Source organism: Taudactylus pleione, unplaced genomic scaffold (assembly GCF_031769625.1).
Source record: "Taudactylus pleione unplaced genomic scaffold, aTauple2 ptg000609l, whole genome shotgun sequence".
Taxonomy (NCBI): Eukaryota; Metazoa; Chordata; class Amphibia; order Anura; family Myobatrachidae; genus Taudactylus; species Taudactylus pleione.
Genome location: NW_028285011.1, coordinates 1,017,693 through 1,039,880, shown reverse-complemented (window position 1 = coordinate 1,039,880; position 22,188 = coordinate 1,017,693). Strand labels below are relative to the sequence as shown.

Genomic DNA, 22,188 nt, shown 5'->3' with positions numbered 1-22,188 from the left:
TTATTTATTGCAAATTATTTACATATCACACACATATTCCGCAGTGCTTTACAGAGAATATTTGGCCATTCACATCAGTCCCTGACCTAGTGGAGCTTACAATCTATGTTTCCTATCACATGCACACACACATTCACACTATGGTTACATTTTGTGAGGGAGTAATGTTAACCATTACAATGTCTGTGCTGCCCCAAGACATTTTACCTAACAAGCTGAAACCAGCAGATATCGTGGCCATACACCGAAATATTTCACAGTGTATGGCCACACGATATCTGCATTCATACCCTAGGGAGGAAACATTTCTCTGTTCCTCCTCTGTGAAGGAATAGTGGAAATATTGGGTGGGTGGTCACAGCCTCGCACACATTGCCAGATGCGGCCGACCATTTATGGGATCTTCTTACATACTGGACGATTTTAGCATGTCCCATAGAATAATTACTGCTCAATTCCAGCAATACACTGTTCTTTTATCATCCCAATCAGCTGATTATTGGCTGAACGGGCCGATTATTAAACACTGTACAGAATGACCAGCATCAGTAATGTGAAACACCTGCGTACTGTTAGTTATCAATGAGATAATAGTTAAGGTAGCTATACGGGATCCAGTCAATATCCCGGCACTTGGGATGTCGGTGCTTAAAATTCCGACTCCGGAATCACAAAACCAGTCAGAATCTCAGCGCCAGCATCCCGAAGGTAAGTAGCGGGGTTAGCATTAGGGTTATGGTTAGGCACTAGAGGGAGGGTTAGGGTTATGCACTAAGTGGGAAGGGTTAGCTTTAGGGTATGGGGAGGGGAAGGTTAGGTATAGGTACTAGGGGGGAGGTTAGGTTAAGGACCCTGGGAGGGAGGGGGTTAGGATACCTATCGGCAGGTGTCTGTATTCTAACCCTGTTGGGATGCCGATGTCAGGATTTTAATAATCCGGAGCACCAGCATCCTGTAGCCAACCCCTCTATGCTATACTATGTAATACATAGTCTGAATTTATTATTTATTCTTTTCCCATGCACTGTCGAAACATGACTAAGAACTATAGATACATAAAATATATTTTAATCAGGGATGAAGGCAATACACTTGCTGAAATGGCAGAACTAAATTTGCCCGTGTCATCTATGTTACTCATACCCCTTTCAGACTAGCAGCTAAAACCCGGATTATTGCTGGGGTAGCCTGGGATACTGCTAGGTCTGAATGGGGCCAGGGTTGGGGTTCGCAGGTCGAGTGACCCAGCAATCCAACCCGGGTAGCTTGCTGGGTTTAACACGGGAACGACCCGTGTAACCCTGCAGTGTAAAGTGGTAACCCGGGTCGTCCGACCCAGGTCCTCATTTACAGCATGGAGTGTTCCAGATTTTCCGGCTCTTGGAAATGACGTTATCTCTAAGCGACGGCAGACCAGTGTGCAGTGCGAACGGCGCTGACCAGAGTCTGCACTGCAGTCTGAAGGGGGTATGTCCCTGGTCTGACCTAGTTTGGATCCTTGTTCCAAATACCAGGTCAGACCAGGGAATTTAGTGTAAAAGGGGTATTAGTTCATGGAAGGTACTGGAAATTCATATACAGTAAACAATTCTACAAAACTGAGTGACATTTGTATGCAGGTATATATAACATGTTTTTATGTATATATTAGATATGATGTGGTAATTGTATTTGATCTCAGTACATACAGTAAGACTAATATTTTTTCAGATATTGTGTCCAAAATATTTATATAGTTTCACATGATGTGTTGCTATCAAATAAAGAAACAACCTTTATTGTCTTACCGACAATTTCACTGGGCTCCTTATTGTAAAGTTTTTTGTTCCAATACAAGATTCTGAGAAACGGGAAAGATACCAGCAGAACCAGGCAAATTCCTAGGAACATATGACCTGTGAAACCAGCAAAGTCCAATCCCTAGTCAAAACAAATGAAAAAATACTAAACATGTTAGGCGTGTAACAATCAGGAGTGTGGGAAAAGAAAGTACAGTTTCACTGTAGTATAGCCAAGCTGTCATCTTATCAGAAACTAGCTACTGGTTGAGTCTCCCATATCCAAATATTCCGAAATACGATATATTTCGAAATACGGAATATTTTTGGCATGACTGAGATAATGAAACCTTTGATTTTTGATGGTTCAATGTAAACAAGCTTTGTCTAAGGCACAAATTGTTAAAAATATTGTATAAAATGATCTTCAGGCTGTGTGTATAAGATGTATATGAAACATAAATTAATTTCACTTCTGTATACAAACTTTGTTTGAGCCACACAATTATTGAATATATTGTATAAAATTACCTGCAGGCTGCGTGTATATAACACATAAATGCATTCTGTGTGTATATTTGGGTCCTATTCCCAAGATATTTCATTATGGTATGCATTTATTCCAAAATACGGAATATTCCGTTATCCAAAATACTCCTGGTCCCAAGCATTTTGGATATGGGAGACACAACCTGTAACCTGCTGTGACTATAACAGTTCTGAGTGTGTGTGTGAGGACGGGGGGAAGGATTCAAACCATTGATATGCAAAAAAAAGAATTAAATTAAACAAATGAAAAAACCCAAAAAGGGACAACTGATTTCTGTGATATGCTCATCCCATTATAGTGATATATTGACTGTGACCCATCGATGCATATAAATAGTAGCAAGGAGGCAGTATAGGACAGAATCTGGTTAAGTCACACCTAAAGGCAACTTTCTATTAATTAATTTTGCAAACTTGCAAATGTGTGTCCATCAGGAACAAATATTCTGTTCTTCAGTGCCATTCATGAGATACTGTAGTTAAAATGGGAGGTCTTAGCACATAATTACAGTAGATGTGTCTACAAACATCATTAGGACACAAGACATGCATTACTAGTTCATAGCTAATGAATCATTGACAATACTCTTAACCTTATGGTTGCTGCGCATATATTTGTATTGGTATTCATTACAAAATACATCTATTAACAGAAATCAATTCAGTGATATTCTATTGGTGTTTTTGATACACTTGCTTTCATGTTTTTCTAAATTAAAAAATGTTATGAGATGTATTTTACTGTTGTATTACACCTAGGGCCTGATTCATTGATGGACGTTATTGCACAGCTGCACAGAAGCAGCTGTGCAATACCGTCCAACCAGATGTAAGTGCAGCAGGTGGTGTCTTGAGGAAATAGAGTAGACGTTGCCTCGGATCACCATCGCAACCATCAGTTGCGATGGTTGCACCTTTGGCTAGGCTGCGTAAGCTGAGACTTACTCAGCCTGGCCGAAACCAGGCATCTGGGATGCCAAGAAATCTGTGTCCATCGACGCAGACCCTGGCCTCTTTCCAGTCAGAAAATGGGGATGACACACCCCCGGTTCTGGAAAAGCTGGTGCCAGGAAACGCCCCACAATGCTGCAGCCTGTCAATCAGCCTATAGCTGGGAGTCACAGATGGAGGTCTGCACATGTGCAGTACATGTCCTCCAACAATCAGATATAGACTAACCATCAGGTTATTGTACACCTCTGAATCAGGCCATTAGTGTCTACAAAGTTTCAACATTTTACACTGTACTGCAGTATTTATAAAAGCTGTACAGACATTACATACAATACAGGTACAGACATTACATACAATACATGTCATCTCCTAGTACAGTGGTTCCCAAACTGTGTGCTGTGACACCTGAGGCACTTGTAGGGAAAGCCACAGCTTTGTGGTCTAGGACCATATGAAATTATTTTTGGTCCATGTGATTGACAAAACCAGAGCTTCCACATAACTGAGCCTAAGGGTGACAGGTAAGCACAATTTACTTAATTTAATCATTTTTGTAGAACTTTTTCATAGGAAACTTTAGGCCTAGGGGTGCCGTGAATAAAAAAGCTGATAATCTAGGGTTCCGTGATTCAAAAGTTTGGGAACCACTGACCTAGTGGATAGCAGGGGTGTATCTATAATGGGTGCAGGGTTTGCAGTGCACATGGGTCCCCGTTTCAGGGGGCCCACACCGCACACATACTTTTTAATACTTACCTCTCCAAAGTCCCAAGTCGGCTGGAGATGACTGGATTATGGCCACCGAAGACATTCTCCCAGCGTTTTGCGCATACGCAGAAGGGAAATCACTGGGGAAATGGCGCGGCATGACCTGCGCATGTGCAGTTGACTCCAGGCACAGACTAGTTCCCGGAGTCTACTGAGGCTATCAGTGCGCAGCAGCCACCAGGGAGAGAGGAGGGGGCCTGGATGGGGAGTGAACACATGCCCCCTCCTCTCTTAATGTGCCCCTGGTGGATAGAATATAATTGGGTTTTTTGTTATACAGTAAGCATTCACCCTATTGCCTCCATTTTATGAAATAAACTACAATAATTTCAAGTTGAAACCAATCCATTACAGGTATATTCTGGGTTGATGTTTCCAGCAGCTTGCTATAGTCTTGTGGTACAAGTAAAGTATATATTAGTATCTAATCTTATGTTAAGCAGAAATATGCCACATTTAAAGTTCATTTTTCCACAAGTCAAAAAAATATATAGCTGACAAAGTAACATTCTCACTATAATCAAGTTTTCTGTACAGAATTCACTCACTCAATTTGCAAAATCAACATTTTATTCCGAAATACAAAATGTATATGCAAGTCATTAAACACTACTTACAAACTTGCCATAAATAGAGAGGAAAATAAGTAGCAGTATTTGCTTGGAAAGTAAGTTATAAAGATACTTTTGTAGAAATAAATATTGCTTTTTTTCAGGAAAAAATGATACACAGCTTGTCTCCTGTTTAATATGGTGTCTAGCTGTCTGATAGCACACACGTTCTCTGTTTGGAATAGATCAACAGCTTCACCTGTGTAGCAACTGTAAGCAATTTATAAAGTCTTATGGCAATGTTATGTTCTTCTGTTTTCAGCTTAAATAAGCATGTTAAAAAATATACAGATAGCTGTAAACATATATTGCCAAGGATAATATGTATCAATCCTCTATACAGTATGTGCAGTTATGTTAGATATCCATCATGGCCATGTGATAAAGAAAAAGAGAAAAAATATATATAAAAGTGGATAAAAAAATATTTTTACCAGGATGTTGAGCCCACAATTTTCAAAGGTTCACCAACTTGGAACCCTGTTCCCAGAAGACCTAAACGAAACTATTGAACTCAATAATGTTCATTAGATCCGAGGTTAGATATACTGTTTGTGTTTGGGTACTGGTTAGGATCAAAGTTCCTTTTGGACTATACAGCCCTCATTGGCAGATTAAGTAGAAGGTTTGGGACCTTCTCCTTTCCTTTCCCCCCCTTTTTCCCCGTCTCTTCATTATCTCATGTTTCAATTATATATTATTTATTTTTTTATTTATTTTATTTTTTTCATTTTTCTTTCATTTATCACTTTTTTATTGTTTTTCATGCAACAGTTTTTTATTCTCCAATTTGTTAATGAGGGTAAATATATACATATCAATCTAAATCTGGAAGATTATAAAAATATATTACTCTGGTGGTCTTTATTCTATAGATTTACACAAAGTCCAAATGGGTTATTCTCTATTTAACCTAATATACTGTTATTATATTCTCTTTACAATAGGGATAGAATTATAGAATCTCTTAAGATATACAGTTTAAATTAGAATTATGGAACACAGTTCCTTTCTCTATTTATTTATTTATTTATTTATTTTTATTTATTCATATAATTATTTTTATTTTTATGTATTTTTATGTATTTATTTTTTCTGTTCCTTTCTGTGTCATTTAATATTAATGATATACAAATTATGTTATACTGTATGTTCGATGGATATATTGTATGTCTGGAAGAATAAGAAAACAAGATAAAGTTTTTATAAAGAATAAACTATCACTCCAGGACATAATGGAGAGCTATAGAAAGCTAAAAATAGAAAGAAAAAAATATGTCTCTATAAAATCCACAGTATGATACATATAGTGAGATTAAAATGAGTTCTGATTAAGGAACAAAGCTGCACATGTGTTGATTCTGATAGACAGATAAAAGGAGGGTCCTGCTTAATGCAAGGATATTCTGACTGAGGAAGCCGCTGAATTTGTAGGCGGAGAAACGCATTTTACCCCATGTACACCGGCAGAGCACATCTTATTGACTGGCTACACGCTACCCGCAAAGAGGGAATTGCTACCTCACAACCCCTAGAGACGAGCATTAGCCGGAAGGAAAGTACAGCGGACTTAGTGACGCCGACAGTTACATATCCACACTGACTGGCTACACGCTACCCGCACAGAGGGAACTGTTAACCTTAACCCCCAGAGATGAGCATTCAACCCGAAGTATATACAGCGGGTTCACCGTCTGCCTGCTAGGTGACGCCGGAAGACACGGATTCATGCTTGCCATCTATACACGGAGAGGGGACAGAATACTATAGTCCCTATGAGGAATAATGGAGTGACAGTTATTGGGAGCGGACTCACAGTCTGGTGGACCTTTGAAAATTGTGGGCTCAACATCCTGGTAAAAATATTTTTTTATCCACTTTTATATATATTTTTTCTTTTTTTCTTTACCACATGGCCATGATGGATATCTAACATAACTGCACATATAGAGGATTGATACATATTATCCTTGGCAATATATGTTTACAGCTATCTGTATATTTTAAACATGCTTATTTAAGCTGAAAACAGAAGAACATAACATTGCCATAAGACTTTATAAATTGCTTACAGTTGCTACACATGTGAAGCTGTTGAACTACTCCAAACAGAGGGCCTGATTCAGAGCTTCTCGTAAGCGGCCGCTCGACTTCGCTCCGAGCGATGTTCGCACATCTGCGCATGCGTATGGGTCGTAATGCGCATGCGCCAACCAGTCAGTGCGGTTGGAAATCGTGTGCTCACAAAATAGCGAGTGCCTGCTAATTTGAGTGACAGAATAAGGCGTTTGTGGGTGGTAACAGGGGAAGGTGCTTGAAAACGGGGAGTGGAGATCTGAATGCAGGCATGCCAAACGGTCAAAACGGGCGTTTTAAGGGTGTGCATAATTAACAAAGTAGCGTCATCGACCACATCACTTGGTTGTCTTTTAGCCTGAACTGCTCGCATGATTGCGGTAGGAAAATGCTACCACAAGAATTGCAAGCAGTTCATACACCTTTCGATGTACTCGATTAATCTAATAAATAGCGGAGATGACGTATGATGCAAATGGCCAAGGGGTGTCTTTACAAAATAGCGAGCGCATGTTCCGGATGCTCGCTCAGACATAGAGGCGTCAACAGACCGCAAAGAGCGAGCGCTCAATTTAAATAGCCAGCCCCTTTTTCTGAACGAGCGAGCGCAAATAGCGTCCAGCTCTGAATCAGGCCCAGAGAATGTGTGTGCTATCAGACAGCTCGACACCATATTAAACAGGAGACAAACTGTGTATAATTTTTTCCTGAAAAAAAGCAATATTTATTGCTATAAAAGTATCTTTATAACTGACTTTCCAAGCAAATACTGCTACTTATTTTCCTCTCTATTTATGGCTTGTTTTGAGTGGGTATACAACATTTTATTGAACATCCCTTAGATGTAAAAGGTTATACATATATTTATTTATTTGGAAATTCTTTCTATATTTGTGTGTGTGTTATAATTAATTTGATACAGATCAATAACTAATTATTGGATTGTGTTATTGCTGGCCGGCAATTGCTATATATTAATTATAATAATATAATTTTATGCTATTTTTCTATTTTATTAATAAATATTTTTAATATTGCTGTTTCAGGCGCTCTGTTCTATTATTTTTGCTGTTTACCTATTAGGCCAGGAGGTTCTGAGTAGATCTCCCACCTAGAGAGCTGGAGAATCAGCATTTATTAATTGAAATTTTTTTTTCTTGATCTAAGTTCTAATTAGATTGGCCAGGTATATTTTGTGTTGTTTTTGTTATCCTACTTACAAACTTACTACTACAAAGTCCAATCTGATATTTCAAATTATTATTTTAAGCTTAATTTTACGCATAATGAAAAACTGGGCTGTGACAAAAGGTAGGTACATTATATGGTGGGTGGCCATGTATTGGGTTATGATTTATAATTCATGTGGTTAGCGGGTGCTTAATTGTAAGTTGTTACACAACGGACATGTAAATTCTAGTTTACATAAAAATAATTTAGACTATTGTGTTGTCATGGGCAGAATTCCTGCATATAAGAAATGGAACTGGGTATATGCAATTCTCAATACAGATAAAAAGATTAAAGTGACAGCATAATACAACCATCAGTGCTCAGAATACCAAAAATATTATTTTATATAGACAAAGATTACTACACCTAGAATTACATTTGTAATTCTGTAAAATACAGAAATAAACACCAACTCTTATTTGTTAATTATTATACATTTCAAGGTAACATATATGGTTATTGTTTATAATTATACATGTAGTGTGTGAGTTCCAGTCAGTCAAACTTTGTGTAGTCCAGCCAATCATGGGCCTGAATCAGAGATAGACGCTATTTGTATCGCTGCTGCATCCTTGGACACAGCAGTAATGTGAAAATATGCTAATGCCACAGGCGGTGTCTGAGGAGAAAAGATGCCCACCAGAAGAAACAGCATCGGATCACCATCGCAACAATCAGTTGTGGCATAGCCCATCTGAGTAAGCCTAAGGATACTCAGAATGGCCATGTCATCTCTATAGACAAGGCCAGTAAATCTGAGTTGGAAGACACAGACATTGGGCTCAGCACTCCCAAAAAATGGAGGCAACAAACCTCTGTTTTGGGAAACTGTCCCCATTGCCGCTCCATCTCCAAACGTCCACAGCATGTCAATCATGCTGTGGCTTAGGGTGCACTGCGAGCGATCTCACAGTATAAGATCAGCACATGTGCAGTACAGATCCTGTGCATGCATTGATCAAAAACCATCTGAGATGCACACTAACCATTGGGTTTGTGTACATCTCTGAATCAGCCCCTATGTTACGTAGTATGCATGCTCAGGCCAGCATAACTTCTATTGTTGGACCTTGGGAAATTAAACAGAAATCCTCAAAGTTATTCCTCTTCAGAATTTGGACTAATTCACTGGTAACAGTATTTTTCAGTATGGCAATCGATTACTTCAGTGCTGTAGAACCAATGAGTCCTTCCACTAATACAATACCTTTAAGGACACAGGAATTACATACTTATATTTAGATTCTACAAATATTTAAACTCAAATTCATTAAATTGTATGTAAAACTCAATATAGTTTTAGTATTAGTAATTTCTTATGTACCGTCTTCCTCAGCTCCTGGTTGGAAACAATTATTACATTGGGTGGATCCCCAACTGCGGTAGCAGCTCCTCCAATGTTTGTAAAGATTACTTCTGCAATCAGAACATGTCTTGGATCAAGGTTGAGAACTTCACACAACCTGAAATACAGTATATAAGATGAAACCATTAATGGTCATTATGACTTAAACAGGTCAGGTTTTAAAATTCATTTTTGTTGATTTTTGCTTGCATGTTAAAAACACTGATTGACTGACAATGGCAAAATGAACAATGCAACTCAAGAAATGATGTTCAAAGAAGAGGAGAAATATTTGGTCACAAGGTCAACTGAAGGTAGCAATTTGTCCAATTTTCTATCTCAAGGTTAAATGACCCCCACACCAATGTGACTAACAGTTCTGTAAAGTGGACTGTGTGCAAATCACCATAGGACTCTGGTGAGCAGCAGAGGTGTGTCTTTAGTCACTGCAATCATGCTGAATAATGGTTGCAGAGGCACTTCATGTATAACAATCATTTCCTGTATGGCAAAGTGGATGGCAATGATGCAAGTTCCAACGTACACAAACAGCATACATATACAGTATAGGCTCAGTAATTCCCAAACTGAAATCAATGACTGTCTTAATGTATTTGTCAATTTCAGATTAGAGAAATAAATCCTAATGGGATATTATTAATGCTCATCAATCAGTATTCTAAACTTTTCTCTAATACTAGGATTCAAATTGTTTAGTAGGCTAGATCTCATGCACCTGACACTTAAATTTAATCTGGTTCTTGCCATCTGCCTCCTTGCACCAAACAAATGGTCGATCAGCCATCAGTGATGCAAAGTTAGATATTGTGGATCAGGTATCATTAGGGCGCCCTTTAAGTTAATGTGGGCTCAAGGTTACAAAGACGGACCTTGCGTTACCATCACTGTCCTGTTGTGGTGTTAAAACTATGTTTCATATTTAAAAAAGGTCAAAGATGCTAAATGCTAACAATGGAAAAGTTTAGTTCATATGGGAATTTAGGTTCACATATAGAATGAAAAACACCAATTAATGTTATTATTCCAACAACTATTTAGATTTTATGATCATTGAGTCCCCCCTCCCCCCAAAGTATTATTACAGGATGGGCCCGCTTTGATTTACAAATTCTAATAGTACTACTTGGCCACCAGATATTGACCAAACATATATCATAGAAGAAAATAAACACTTTCTATATATTAGTACCCATATTAACTAGTTGCAAACAGTGGAATAATGACATGCAGCTGTCCAGAAACTTTTTTGAGTGTGCATTGTTAGCCAAAAATGGATTACTCGCAGCACATGGTCAATAAAGCACAGTGAAATATCCATGGACAATTTCAAGATCCTGTGCCAAGCATTGATAGCTTCTATCTAGCTTAGAGGTGAGATGAAAAGGTGCTAACGCACTGAAACAGACACCAAAGGTCAGAGTAGGTAGATAGCAAAAGCGCATCTTCCTCAATTGATCCCCAAGCTGCAGAATTTCTTAGCGACAATTATTCCCCAATATCATAAAAGTTCCAAAATAGGGCAAGGCTCTGGGCGCTGTTGGGTTTTCAGTGGTGTATTATAAACATAAAGTTTACAGATGTTCTAATCCCCATATTTACACATTATTTTTAGCTCTAGTCTAGGTGTGCTCATTGGTCCAGGAACTCCCTCAAAACCAGGATCGCTCTCATCTTAGTCTCATCAGCTCTTTTGACCTCAATTATCATCTCTATGCTGATGATACTCAAATCTACCTTTCCTCCCCTGATCTCTACCCCTCTCTTCTGACTCATATCTCCAACTGTCTCTCTGCTATCTCTTCCTGGATATCCCAGCTATTTCTTAAACTTAATATGTCTATGACAGAGCTAATCGTCTTCCCACCCTCCCACATAACCTTACTTCCCACTATTTCTTTATCAATTGATGGCACAACTATTTCATCTAGTCCCAAGGTGCGCTGTCTTGGAATATTCCTGGACTCATCCCTCTCCTTCAAACCACATATCCAGAACCTTTTGCAGTCCTGTCATTTCCATCTCAAAAATATTTCCAATATCAGACGCTATCTCACCAAGGATGCTACTAAAACCCTCATACACTCACTGGTCATCTCCAGATTGGACTACTGTAACCTCCTCCTATATGGCCTCCCCAAATCCCATCTCTCTCCTATCCAGTCTGTCCTTAATGCTGTTGCATGGCTTATCTTCCTCTCCAAATGCTCTACATCTGCCTTGCCTCGCCTCTCCTATAAGCCCTCCACTGGCTCCCCTTCCCTTTTAGAACCAAATTTAATGTTCTCACGCTCGCTTACCAAGCCCTCACCCAATCTTCTCCCATATACATCTCTGATCTCATCTCCTTTCATTCTCCTCTCTGCTCTCTTTATTCAACTAACTCACGCCTCCTTTCATACCAACTGATTACTTCCTCCCACTCCTGCCTCCAAGACTTTGTCTGCACTGCTCCCCACCTCTGGAACTCTCTCCCTCTCCCCATCAGACTCTCCACCTCTTTACAATCCTTCAAACGGGCTCTCAAGATCCACTACTTCATCAGAGCCTTCCAGCTATCATTCTAACTTACTGCTAAATGCTCCTTCCTCCCCATCTACCCCATCTGTGTTACCCCTGTTTGTCTATCCCTCCCTTTTAGAATGTAAGCTCTTATGAACAGGGCCCTCTACCCTCTTGTACTTCTACCTACTTTAGTTTCATCTACTTTTTACTCACCACTAGGGCACTTAACACTTGCTTGCCTATGCTCTGTTGCTTATCTGGGTGTTATGGTCGCTAATGTAGCAATATATATTATCCATGTCCTGGCCCTATATTATATTGTTCTGTAAGTTGCTTGTCAACAATTTATTTATGTACTTTGTAAGGCGCTGCAGAACACTTGTGGTGCCATATATATAAATGATAATAACAATAATAATCCACAATGAAGTCAAATATATCTATTATTGTGCCAGCTTCCTTTCTAGAGTAAACTCTAAGCCAAAATATTTGCAAATAGATTCATCACCACATTACCCACTCTGGTCCAGATCAATCCATGGCAGACTGATTCGAGATAAAACCAGGTTTGACCTGATCCACATCATAAGCTTTAAACAATCCTCTGCAATAATACTAGCATATAATGGAGAAAAAAATTTTAATATGATTTTTCTGGAGATTTACTGTAGTTCTCACATCTTCATTGTTTGTCCTGCTTGGACGTTTTCTCATAGGATTAGAAACTTTATTACTGCCCTGTGGCTCACATCACAGTTCCCTCAAGCCTTCTATCTCTAGCTAATGGTGTTCAGCAAGGTTGCCCCTTGTCTCATATTGTACTCATAATAGAACCTATCACTACACTGCAACAGTGCTTTGCTAGACTCCACATTCGGTTTGCAAACTAGTCATGAGCAGGAGACTTGGGCCACCCTCAGAGGTGGATTACTAGGGAGTGGATCAGGGATTAGATTGCCTCTAGCTCTATATAAACCTTTATCAAGTAAAATTAATACAAAGTATATTTTCGGTGTTGTTATACTCCTGATAAACTATCAAAGATATTTCACTCTGCTGTTACCGCTTGCTGGAGAAACTATGGTCAAGTTGACACGTCCTTTCATATCTGGTGACCTTGCCTGCTGATTTCTGCCTTCTGGAATGGGTTCTGTGATCTTGTCTTTTACTATTCTTCTTGTTAATAGAGACATTTCCTGCTTTCTACTATGCCACCCATTACAAAAAAAACAGATAAACACTGCTAAACTGGCTTCACACATTTTTGTTGCAGCCATGTTTCTTCTAGCCAAAAATGCCCAAACAGATGCCCTCATGCCTCTTCCCTCATTTCCAATATCTGGAAATGTAATGGAAAAGATCACACATCATCTATACAACAAACACACTACTTTTTTCTGGGTTGTAGTCTTAATGTATTGACATGACAATGTCAACAGTTATGTCTTCATTGAACATGTCAGCATCTGCAGAATGTCAGTGGGTTCCCAGCGTTGACATGTGAATTCTTGACATTTTAGCTGTACTAGCAGTGGGGGATTTGGGTTAGGCTGCAGGAGGTGATGTTAGAGTTTGGCACTGGGGGGGTTACGGTTAGGCTACAGGAGTGGTAAGGTTAGGGGTTAGCATTAATAATACCATTGGAAGTAGCACAGGACATCACTGCCAGACCTGAAAGATATCGCTGAACCCGTCGCACCAGGTAAGTCACCACTAGACCTCTAGGCACATTTTGTCAACATTCTGATCATGTTGACATTACATCAATGTCAACATGATGAATGTAGAAAAAATATTTCACACCCCTTTTGACCTTCTGTAGGCCCCATGGCCAGTTCACCTAGGTATATGTGCTCCTCAGTAATCCACGAGTTTCCCCAGAAACACTTCAGTTCTCACTCAATGGTCTTTAAACCTTCTCATGCACTTTATATACTCCCGTTATTCATACAGCTGAACGATTCCATCCTAAAACCCTTTATGCACACTTTCCTGTGCTGCTAGTGGCGATCTCCACAGAAATGCAGACAAACAATGTTGGTCTGGACTTTTTTCCCCCATTAGAAAAGTGGACACAGAAATAAATAGACACACACCTCCTAACAGACTTCTGTGTGTATGTGTCTATGTCTAATGGAGTCTCATTTCTGTGAACATGCCATTGCCTATGTCCAATATCAGTCTGAGAACCAATGCCCTGAGAATTTAATTTGCTTTATGCTAATTTGTTTGAAAAACATTTTCCTGGTGATGGATACATACCTGAAAGCCAATAAGTTTTATAGTAAAGTGCACTTTTCATATTACTGTAATTCTTTAAATAATCCAACTTGTTTGTTCATTTATAAGATGTTTAGAATAATTAGGGAGTCAATTAAGAGTTCAACAGTATATAAGACCTCTATCTTGTACACTTTGCCTCATGCCACTCTAATACACCCCGCCATATAGATCACTTCCAAGATTATATTTTCAATGTTAGCCTCAGACATGTAGTTCATCAGTAGTGTGCCAGACTACAAAACTACCATAATAATAATCCTAAGAATAAAAATCATAACAACCATAACACATATATATTAATCTCTCTTTCAATCATGCTCTCATCATAGTGATCCAGTGGAAAAATAATTGTTCCCTAGAGTCTTGTAAACTATATGCTGCCTCTGTTCTTATTTCCCAGTATGATCATTTTTAGTTGTTTTCCCATTTTATCTGTTCCAAGTAATATTAAAACCATTGCTACAAGTTGTGCCACACTATTCTTAGACCACAACACATAATATAATAGTATGTAATTTATCTAGAAAAAAAAGAAAAAAAAAGAAAAGAAAAATGGGACAACACTAAAACCAATCTGGAATGCGGCTTTTTGGAAAGGTTAAGTAATATGCATTATGCAGAAACACATTTACCATAGGCATGCAGTTTTGTTTCATGACAAATAGATACAGTAAGTTGCCTAGAACTAAAAGCATGTGTGCATTCTTGCAAAACATATAGTCTTGGTCCTGTAGACTGCTAATGCCATTTGCAAATATGTTGGTAGTTCAATCAAATTGTTGTTACCATAGGAACAAAAAAAAATTATGGGGTCTAGCTAAAGTAGAAATCCTATTAGCTCTTGACATGAATAAAGGAATAAAAGAATGTTCATTTTAAATGGACCTGTGGTTTGATAAATATTTACTGTACCATTACACAAAATACTTTTAGATCAGAGTATTGAACATGAAACAATGCAATATCACCTTTTCATTAATACTCAGCAGACTGATGAAAACAATTTGCAGGTTCTGTTCCATGTTGTCAAGTATCATACTAGGTCTACCTTGACACTATTTTCACTTATACACTGTAGAGCTGTCAGACAAAAAAGGACAAGGCTTATTCTGGTCCACGTATTCAAAAGTCAAAGGCTTGATGGAAAATGTATAGAAAATAGCCTGCCATGGAATACTTTTCTAAATGTAATTTATTTGGTTGACACCGCTGTGCACCATGAATCAATGAAAAGGCTTAAATGTATTTTGTATGAAACTGAGAATCTATAGTATTCTGGAAGCTAGAGTAATTACAGTACATTTATTTTGCACTTTTTGATTATATACCATGGGCAATTATAGGTTTGCTTTTTTTGCTCGTGTTTGTATATATTTAGATCAGTGACAGTTTTTCCTGTCTCTGACAGGGTTTCTATACATTAAAAAGTTTAAGGATAATAATATACATTGCTGTCACCAGGGGCGTATCTATAATGAGTGCCCCGCACCGCACACCCTGCACCCATAGTATCACTTACCTCTCCGGAGTCCCACGTCAGTGCGGGGGTCCGGCGCTGTAAAAACTATTGGAAAATTGCCGCCACAGCCATTTCCCAATGTTTGTGCATGCACAGTACAGGGAAAATGTCCGCCGCCATTTTCCTGGTGACCAGCGCATACTCTATAGACTGTGGGTGCACTCTAGTGCCCAGAGTCTATAACTCCAGTGCTGGCCGCGCACAGCTCAGTGTGCTGCCGGTCGCCAGGACAGAGAGAAGGGGGCCCGTGTCAGAGACTGCACACGGGCCCCCTCCTCTCTAGAAACGCCCCTGGCAGTCACTTAGAAACTTCAATCTCCATGATCAACCACAAAAGCAGGCAAAACAGCCTGCAAATAGCTGTCTAAGGGGTCTATTTACTAAGCAGTGTTAGGAGACAAAGTGAAATGAGATAACGTACCAACCAATCAGCTCCCAACTGTCATTTTTCAAACACAGCCTGTGACATGGCAGTTAGCAGCTAATTGGCTGGCACCTTATCTCATTTCACTTTGTCTCCTAACACTGCTTAATAAATAGACCCCTAAATGCCAAATCCAAAGAGAGGCCGTGTCAGCTGACACACTGCCATGCTCTAACAATCACTTTAATATGCCAACCGCTACTATCACTAACCACACATTACAAACACAGCAATACAGTGCAACTATGCATAACAGTAAAACGTAACATTGTCCTGAAGTCTCATATCACAGACATGATATCCAAAAAAAAGGAATTGTTAATAATACACAACAGGATCAAAGTTTCATTGCCATCATAAAGTACATAAACTAATTGTTAAGCCGCATACACACGGTACGATCTGTACCACCAACTACTTGAAAGATATCTATCTAATGGTGCGTACACACGTATCGATTTTAACGATAGATATTATTATCGTTATCTTTCAAATTGTTCTTTTAAATGGTCCCTACCAACTTACCGTCGACCAGCGATGCGCGGCCACGTATGGACGATAGCGATATCGTCCGTGCATGCCGGGCAACTTGCTCAATTTCGAGCAAGTTACTATAGGGACCCGCGATCGTGGATCACTATAATCGTCGGTAAGTTGGTGGTGTGTTGGATGATCGATATTGATCATCCAGCATACCAGGGAGGGTGCATAACGATCTGCCAGCGATAGCGTATCACTGGCAGATCGCTGCGTGTGTACGCACCAAAAGATTTCTTTCAGAGACATCTTTCAGAGACATCTTTCAGAGAGATCTTTCAGTGAAGTCATCCTGCCACATCTCTGCACAGGCAAGTTCACATGATCGTACAAGTTGGCCTGCATGTACGGCCGATCATCAATATCGTTATCATTCATGTGGGAACACACATCGTTGGTCGTTCACTGCATAAAAATGAACGATATCGTTCATAGATATCGTACCGTGTGTACACACCTTAACTTTTGCTATTGTGAGCAAGTAGACAAATTAGTCTGTCAAAATTAGCGCACCAGGAAAAGTATCTTTATTCAAGCATTGTGTGACCAAACTATAGCTACAGGGAAAATATGTGATCAGACTCTGAATAATAATAATAATAATAATACTGTACCTTATTGTGACTGGAGTGAAAAGCAGCATTGTGGTGACATTGTCTAAGAATGCAGAGAGGATAGCAGCGATAAGGCACAGGATTATTATCATGGGCCACACTCTTCCTCTAGACAGCTGGTAGGCCTAATTAAAATAATGACAAAAACCAGTAAAGCATATGTACAGTAGGTGTACTTTAGCTTAACACAAAACAAATATATACAGTATTATAAATATTGATAGAAAAATATTACATAGAAAGGTGCCAATCCTACTGATCAGATTATACAAAATAATAGTTTTTTTTTATTTTAATCTTACTGAATTTCAATTTAAACATGCCTTTAATAAAAATATACGTGTCTGTCTTAAAAGTAATATACATTGTATAATAAATTCTATTTTACATTACCTGTACCTGAAAACATTAAATGATAGTAAGGTCTGGGCAGGTGCAAAACACTAACTAAACCCCCATCATATGAACTTTAGCTTCATGCAACGTTAATGCATGTTACCATCGGTTTAGATATACATAATGCACCAGTTCTATTAGGTTTATTCATAGCAACCGTACAAGGACAGGGCTGTCAGAATGCAGCAATGTGACTGGGAATTGTTCAACCCAGCCACATAATAGAGCAACACAGAACACAACAGGAGTTTGGCGTTCCCTAATGTGAGAGCATTGTTTCTGAAATTGAGTTGCCGTGGATATCTGGCAATGTCACAATTTCCTGCAAGAAAGGTTGGCTACTGTATATTCGGGCCAGTCTATCTTAGAGGAATAGATCACCAGGTAATAGCAATAATCCATCACCTGTTATAAGTGATTTATCCTTACTAATATATGCAGTTGAAATAAGATGGTCTTAGAAAAAAAAGTAAAAAAAAATAAAAAACATTATGCAGTATTTTAAAGGCAATAAATTAATGTTTTGGTATCAGTAGAGAAATTACAGGGAAAATGGCAGAGATATAGTTTTCCTGGTGTTCTGCACATGCTCAGTAGACTCTGGCATGTGCCAAAATCTTACTCAGTGCATGTGCCATTGAGAGGGGGGTGCACGGAAACTGTACAAGGGCCACCTTCCTCTCTTAAACCACCGCTGGTGAACAAATGTTTTATGGTGGTGGTGCCGTACAAACAGATGTCACAGTAAAAAATTTTTCCACTCCAGCACAATACTTTATTTACAATATTTACATAACTATGTACATCTCTTCACCTCTTGTATATATCTTATAGGACAGTTGCAGAGAGATTAGTACTCATTCAGTTTCCCAGATGCCGCACAGCACTTCTGCAGTCCATCCTCCCAGGCATCTGAACACACCTCCCCCTCTCTCTGTCCCTAGCACTCTCCTTTTAATCTCTGTCCCCTATTGACCCTGTCACAGCTGGGCCACACAACCCCCGTCCTCGATTATTCTCCTCTACTTGTGCTGTAGGGTTACATAAACTATTACTTTGACATAAGATATCAACTCCATTCAGTGACATGCAATTAGTTTTTGTATATTGTTCTTCTGAGTATCCAACTGAACATCAGACCCTTCCCGGAGCCCTTGGATTATCACTAAATGAAAACACATATATAAGGCACATGATGTTCAAGGTTTCTTTAAAATCATATCTTATGCTTATACAAACAAAAAAAAAATGTAATGTACATTTCACGATAATATTTTTGCTGTCTTTAAAGCTATAGCTAAAACAGTCTTTGTAACAATATATACAGATATATCCTCTTACATCTTTGATGCTTGTGCGGCAAATCGCAGATCACAAGACGCAAGTCACGCACCCGCAAATTGGTACACGCGCTGCGTTTGCACTCCCAACTCCATTGGATTGCATGGTGCGAACACAGCGCGCGGCATGGCGTACCATGGCACTCGTGGCTGCGGCTAATCGCACGGCGCCTTGCGTACACACGTTTGCAGTGCGAGCGGCAAAGATGCAAGAGGACACACTATTGGTCACGAGTCACAGAGCAACTCACACTTTTCCCTAAATACAACACCATACCCATCCCTGAAGTCTCCTGACTGCTTTGTGATATCCCCTTCTGGGGACAACCTGGGGGATATTTTTATTGCTTCTGCAACTCACACAAACTGTAAGAATGTACATCTACTGGATACATGGCAGCACAGGTCGCTATTGCATAGGGATAGCCATTCAGAGGTCCTGTATCAATATTCAGAATTGATACAGGATCAGAATATGGTGATTCAATATGGAAGAAAGTCATGTAACTAATATTGATATTCTCTAATATCAATATGCAATACTGAAACTGGTCTGGTTCTTGGTGTCTTGGAGAATGTCATCTTGCTTTTAGGACAGCCCCAAATAAATGAAAGTGAGAGCTGAGAAGCAAAAAGCATTTGGGTAGCTGGAAAAGATATATCATAAAGGCAGAATCGAATCACATGATACTGTATATTGTGAATAATGTATTGGAAAAAGAAATATCACTCTATTCAGTCTGCTCTCCCTCAGGGGTCTAATTATTCTTTCCTTTTTTCTTAAGAAGCTGGTGGAGGTGTTGCAAGAGGGCAGTGATGGCTACTTACCCTCACTACATCAGCAGGTCTTATGCATCTATACACCTTTCTTTTAATTCTCACTTAGGGAATCTTCTTCATGCCATCACCTGTCCATCATGCTGCAAATAACATGCCAGACCATATCTCATTCCATATCTCAATATGCAGCCTGGTAAAGTTGTCTCCTTGGTGATTAAATTGATCAAGATACCGGTAGATCAGTTACCGACCTTCAGACCCTCTTCTCTCATCAGAGTGTTTTGGCACCTCCAGAATCGTTGAGGGTTTCCAGTATTCATTTCCAAATGAGATTGATCTGGTTTCATTCCTGAACAGCATGGGCACCATATGCATTTTTCTACCTTGCCTAGGATGGTTATATACTGAATCCTACCTCTAATTTCAGTTTACTGGACTTATTCTCTGCAGTCATACTGTATGTTCACTATAATGTCTCCCCTTTTACTGAAGGTATCAGGAGACTGTTTGTGCTAGAAGTTTATTCAGTTCCATATTGAGCATCATTTATTTACATGGTACCTATTCAGCATGATTCCTTGCTTTTCCTTGGCTAACATCATATTGCTTTGACATCCTGCTTTATTACTGCCCGATAGGTTTCTTATCCATTCCATTATGATCTCATTAATAGTGTCTCATACCTGCAGTCTTGTTTTTGCTCCATAGGTTTTAGCTGTGTTATAACAGCGGGCCTTGTCAAGAAATTCAGCACTCAAATTACTGTGCATGGAGATGCTTTCCCTCTTTTTAAAGTATTATTGTTTTTTGCATAGTTTTTCAGGCTGGCAATTGTCTGATATTTGAATGGGACCTGTCATGTTTGCAGACCATGATTTCAGCCACATAGTTTTGTGTGTGACAAGGTTCTTAGGTTGCTGCACTTTAAAATGTATGAGTTGGGTGAGGATTGCTTGATACACAGATACTGTAGATTTTTTTTCAGCAGTTTTTCACCTCAGAGCATGTTGCTAATCGCTTGCCTTACCACCCTAACCTTTTTGATTCTGGGGTGACTGTCGGTTTGTTTACTCCAGTGCTGACTCTCACTTCTTTAATTTTGCACTCAGCAACCATAATCCTGTTTGTCTTTCCTTCGTGTTCTGAGCAAATAAGTTCCTTCACCTCTGACATACTTGATTTCTGGTTGCTTACGTGGTTCCCTGGTTTAAGTTCAGCGGGCTCTTGGGTGTTACAGGGGTACTAGTTGTACACCCAAGTAGTAATGACTTGGAATATTCATCCTTTGACTTCTAGGTAGCCATTGCCAAGGACTTTAATTGGTTTCTGGGTTTGTGACTTTGTTGGGACCATGACCATGACAGATGACTATCCACAGTCTCTTGAGGTTAGTTCTTCTGGTAACTGGAGCCTTGCCATGGCTGCAGGAGCATCTGATAAACCAATATGTGGTGCATAGCTGATCTTCTCTCCTTAATAGGTCTTGGCTGATATACAGTACTGTAACCAGGAGTCAGATACATCTTGCCGGATGGGTCTGCACGGTTAAGCGTGATGTGAAAAAGTATGGAAAACCATTTGAGTTATGCACCAAGGGCAGGATGATGCCTCTCTGTCACCTCTGGAGGCTGTTGGAGTATTGCAGGGCCTTATTATCTGGAGCAGATTTGGCTTCCCCTTTCTTGCCACCCATAATATAAGTGAGAGTTCCGTGACCATATATAATGTATATTCGTGACACAGCAAAGGCTCTGCAGTGCTATACATAGTGCATAACACATAACAAATTGGTACAGACAAGAACAGAATTTTACATACTGTACATAAGAAATTGCAGTGCTCAGATTACATATATAATGAGGTAGAGAAAAAAGAGAGGGTGGGCCTGCTATAAAAGCTTACAATCTAAAAAAAAAAGCTCAAACATTATTAATCCACACCAACCCCCACTGACAGTCTGAATGCAGTGCTCCCCGCTACGATCAATTACCAAAATGTGTAATTACCATAGTATCATGGTTTGCACACAGCTGGAGAATGTCTCCACTCTCAAATTTCCATTTACATGTTTTTTTCCCCCTTGAAACAGTCCATATAAGGCTCACTTAATGTCTATGGAGCCACACATGGCTAGATATGCCCCTACTCATATATATATATATATATATATATATATATATATATTAGGGGTGAGCGGGTTCGGATTTCTGAAATCCGAGCCCCCCCGATCCGAGTCCGATCCGAGTCAGGCTCGACTTTTCCCGCCTGACTCGGATCTGAAATCGAGGCAAAACGTCATCATCCCGCCTTTCCGAGTCTCGCGGGTTTTGGATCCTATATAAGGTACCCGCTTCGGCGCCATTTTCTCACTCGGCTGTGGACAGTGAAGAGGGAGGGTGGGAGTTAGGGCTGGCTGGGCTGGGCTGTGTAGTGTAGTGTAGTGCTGCTGTTGTCCACT

General features: G+C 39.4%; 1 protein-coding gene across 2 annotated transcripts in view; it reads right to left on the bottom strand.

Moving 5' to 3' along the window:
• OCA2 (OCA2 melanosomal transmembrane protein) overlaps positions 1 to 22,188 on the bottom strand; it is a 296,067-nt gene that overhangs the window by 109,344 nt on the left and 164,535 nt on the right. For both annotated transcript variants that reach the window (XM_088454034.1, XM_088454035.1), the window contains exons 13-15: positions 17,215 to 17,339; positions 9,294 to 9,432; positions 1,788 to 1,920 (exon numbers count right to left, since the gene is read on the bottom strand). In XM_088454034.1, the coding sequence (XP_088310160.1) occupies positions 1,788 to 1,920; positions 9,294 to 9,432; positions 17,215 to 17,339 (397 nt within the window). The remainder of the gene's footprint in view (positions 1 to 1,787; positions 1,921 to 9,293; positions 9,433 to 17,214; positions 17,340 to 22,188) is intronic.